The sequence below is a fragment of the Cynoglossus semilaevis genome, chromosome 17, assembly GCF_000523025.1.
Source record: "Cynoglossus semilaevis isolate Cse_v1.0 chromosome 17, Cse_v1.0, whole genome shotgun sequence".
NCBI classification, from domain to species: domain Eukaryota; kingdom Metazoa; phylum Chordata; class Actinopteri; order Pleuronectiformes; family Cynoglossidae; genus Cynoglossus; species Cynoglossus semilaevis.
The window spans coordinates 14563865-14568103 of record NC_024323.1 but is presented as its reverse complement, the minus strand read 5'-3'; the positions used below and the strand labels follow the sequence as shown (position 1 = coordinate 14568103).

The window sequence follows — 4239 nt, the reverse complement described above, 5'->3', positions numbered from 1 at the left end:
CTTCGAACACTTTGACGACATTGTTATTATTATTATTAGTAATAATATATATTTATATGTATATATTGTCCTTGATGCTGCGTCACTTGATGATGTCGCCCGCCCGGAGGTCTTAGCAGCTCGACTACCCTCTCGTTTCCCCGCACGTCTCTGACCCGCAGCCCCAATGATGACGATGAGCTCAATATCGGACTCTCTGGTCCCGCCTGATCCGTCCAAGTCGGCCTTTTTGGAATTCGGCGGCCACGGCTTCCCCGGACACCAGCAGCCCTCGCCGGGCTTTTCCCACAACCATTACCCGGTGCACGGTCTTCACGCGCAGCATGACGGGCCCTTCGCCCCCGGTGCGTCATCGTACGGTCGCCCGTTGGGATACCCGTCCTACCACAGCCCGGTGGGCGCACACCACCCCGGGGCCTATCTGCCCTACCAGCACGGGGGGCACGGAGGCCCGCTGGGCCACAGCAGGCTGGAAGATACAGGTATATGTTGCAGGGTTTTTTTTTTAATTTAACTATTATTTAATTAATAATTATTAATGTTTTTCACCTGATTGTTGCTGATGCTAAATATATTATAATTCCGTCAAAAACCACAGTCTGCGACACCTTCACCCGGGAGAACAAACTGAAACTCTTTGAATTATTAGTTTTATTGACTCTGTTTCAGACTTTAATTTATTAATTTTTTTAATGTTTTAAATTTTTTCAAGATTTCTCAAAGACATTTTTAAGCTTAAATATTTTCCCGTCTTTCTTTGTGGCCTTCACCCCCTCCATAAAATTATACATATTTCTGCCTGTTTTTTATTCGATATTTTATATATAGATACATTTAATGGTCATTAAAATAAAAAAACAACGAATATATTTTAACTATTAAACGTAAGAAATTTAAAATAAATTACGACCACCTAATAAAGGGGTCTCCAGTGTGGGCGGGGCTCCCCTGTCTCTGTGAAAGTAAATAACAATAAATAATAAATAAATAATCAATCAATCAATAAAGAAAGAAAGAAAGAAAAAAACAGGAGTGATTTTACGACATGGTCAGTTTCTGTCGGTTGATTTTGGTCACTGCTACAGACCAGATAAAAAAGTCTCAGTTTGACTGAAGGGAATTTAAAAAAGAAAAAAAAAGAAAGAGAATTCTCTAAACATTGCCAGTGTCTGTTCGCAGTGACGTCATCATCACAACTACAGTCAATAATCAGAAAAGAAAACTTGGACCTAAACCACAGTTCAGTCCAGTAATTGGATCCACACTCGGCCACAGCCACAGCAGCAGCCGCCTGTCTGCAGTGCATTATGGGCTGTCGAGGCCCGGCCGTCGGCCTGTGGTGTCCCACAGCCTCACCCTCACCTTAACTCTCACCCTCATCCTCACCCTCACTGTCATACCATCATATTATCTCTCCAAAAAAAAAAAAAAAAAATCCTGCGGCCTTTTCATGCAATAATAATAATATTTATAATAATAAAACAATAATAATAATAATAGTAATAATTGTTTTTATTGTAGATAATTCTCCCAACACTGGTGTAAATTAATAATTAATAATCGCAGAGATTAATTGGTAATTAAATTAAAATCCAGAGTAAATTAATAATTTCAGGTCTGTATTTTTTCTTGACAAATATTTCAATGTAATCTGAAAAAAAAAAAAATTTGATTTTCCCAACGTCCGTCCTGAGATTTTTTTTTCTACAGAATTCACTGAGTCTGTTTTTCATGGCTGTTTGTCAACTATGAGACGATGTTACATTAATTACTGACAGATGTAGATCATATCACTAATAATAATTATAATAATAATGATGATGATGATGTTGTAATAATGGTAATGATGATGATGATGATGATGATGAAACCAAACGGTGATTTTTTTACTGCGTTGTTTTAAATGAAGGAGATCCATCGTCACTGACCAGAATTTATTTTTTTTTACAATAGATGTTGCATAAATATTAAATGTAACATTTTTTTTACATTTCTCAGTCTTTGTCTGGGACATATTTATTTGTAATATATATATATATTCATTTAATTCAGTCAAATCACACTTAAACCGAATTCACATCAAAACCGTTTCCACTGTCGTTCATTCAACGTTAAAGAAGGAATTAAAATGTATTTAATTTAAATTCTGGACAAGATCACTAACAATTTATATTAAATAAATAAATAAACACTAGCTGAGAAATTAACAAATTTTACCAACTGGCAAATTCTTTTTAATTCAATTTTTACACTTCAGATTTTTGATATATTTGAATTTCTTTTTCTCTTCGACATAAATAATAATGACACTACAAGGCGAAGGACACAACCTGTTAATATTATTATTATAATTATAATTAATATTATTATTAATTGTATTTATATAGCGGTGCAGTCTGTCATCAAAGAACAAATGACAACAAATATAAACAGATGTCCTTCAAACATTTGTTTCCTTCTCAGACGGTCGTCGTCTTTTCCTCTCCCCCTCCCACCCCCCATTTTTCCTTTTCCTCTAATTTCTCACTGGTCCTTCTGTCTTCAGCCCTCACCTCCTCGTCCTCGTCCTCCTCCTCCTCCTCCCCCAGCCCTGATGAACCGCGGTCCGACTGCTGGAACAACTGAGCTGCAGCTCAGTTACACAATGAGAACGTCTTGTGGGGCCGAGAACCCAGCTGTTCTCTGCTGCTCTCTCCTCCACTGGAGGCTATGAGCTCATGTCAAAACAACAGTCAGTGTGGGCTCACGTTCACCGTGGGGTAGGAGAAGGAGGAGGTGAAGCAGGAGGTGAAGCAGGAGGTGAAGGAGAAGGAGAAGGAGGTGAAGTCACTCTTCACCCACTCTTGTTTTGCTGTCATAAATCTGTCAAATCTGTGGAACTTTCCCTGATATGATGAAGTACAAGTCGTTTATTTTTCTGTCAACATTTCTCTGAAGTTCTGGGTAGAAAAAAAAACCAAACTCCAACCAAAACGTAAACACCAACGTTTCTGAGTGTTGCTAAAGTCACCCCCCCCATCCTCCAACACACGCCGACCTTCTGCTGCCGCCCCACACCACAGACACCATGAACCTCTCTTCCTCTCTGCAGAACACGAGAAGCCGACCACGGTGATAGAGAACGGGGAGGTGAGGCTGAACGGCAAAGGCAAAAAGATCAGGAAGCCTCGGACCATCTACTCCAGTCTGCAGCTCCAGGCCCTCAACCAGCGATTCCAGCAAACCCAGTACCTGGCCCTGCCTGAGCGGGCCGACCTGGCAGCCAAACTGGGCCTGACGCAGACCCAGGTACCACACACACACACACACACAACCACAACCACCACCACAACCACAACCTCCACTTTTACATCAGTTACTCATATATTTACGTATGTATATTTATATTTCTCATGTATGTCAGGACATTTTAATTTAAGTTACGCTCAAAAGACAAACAGCCGACAGGACGTATTTGATCCAGGATGTCACACACACACACACACAGGTTGACTTTGATGTGTAATTAAATGCTGGCACCTGGTGAGAGTCTGTCATTAAGTGTCATGTGAAATGGAGTCAGACCTGAAGTCAGAGCAGTGGAGCAGTGGAGCAGCACTGTGGGGGGGGGAGGTGATAAAAACAAAATTATTATGATGATTATTATTTACATAGTTTACTTTTCATTTGAATACAATTTTCACCTGAATTAACCAAATAATTAATTTACAGTTAATGTATTTTATTACTGCTGCAGCTGCAGATAATCTAGAGATTAGATTAGATTAGATTAGATTAGATTAGTCAACAACAATATGACACACACACATGTGTATATATATATATATTTATAGTTATATAGTCGGACCAAACACACACACACACACACACACACACACACACTCACGGTCTGAGACAGCGATGACCTCACAGCCCACCTCTGCCCCGCCCCCTGTCATTAAGTCACCAGCCAATCACTGACCACTGTACGTCCAGATCTAGAATGTTCCCAGACACAGCTGAGAAATGGCACGTAGCAGAGGTCTCTCTCTCTCTCTCTCTCTCTCTCACACACACACACACACACACGTTAAAGTTATAATGTGAGACAATAATGACGTGTTTAGAGTTTAACGACTCAGATTAGACGTATGTTTGTAAGGTGTGTGTGTGTGTGTGTATCAAATATTTCAGATCCAAAAAAAAAAACAAGCAAAAAAAAAACCACCACTGCTGACTCAGCAGTTTTCCTTTCCCGCC

At 40.0% G+C, this 4239-nt stretch overlaps 1 protein-coding gene across 1 annotated transcript in view; it reads left to right on the top strand.

Annotated features, from left to right (window-relative positions):
• Positions 1 to 21: 21 nt before the first annotated feature.
• The window catches only part of LOC103393605 (homeobox protein Dlx4a-like), a 6795-nt gene continuing 2577 nt past the window's right edge, over positions 22 to 4239 (top strand). The window contains exons 1-2 of the mRNA XM_008330618.2: positions 22 to 482; positions 3092 to 3288. Of these exons, the coding sequence (XP_008328840.1) occupies positions 167 to 482; positions 3092 to 3288 (513 nt within the window). The 5' untranslated portion in view covers positions 22 to 166. The remainder of the gene's footprint in view (positions 483 to 3091; positions 3289 to 4239) is intronic.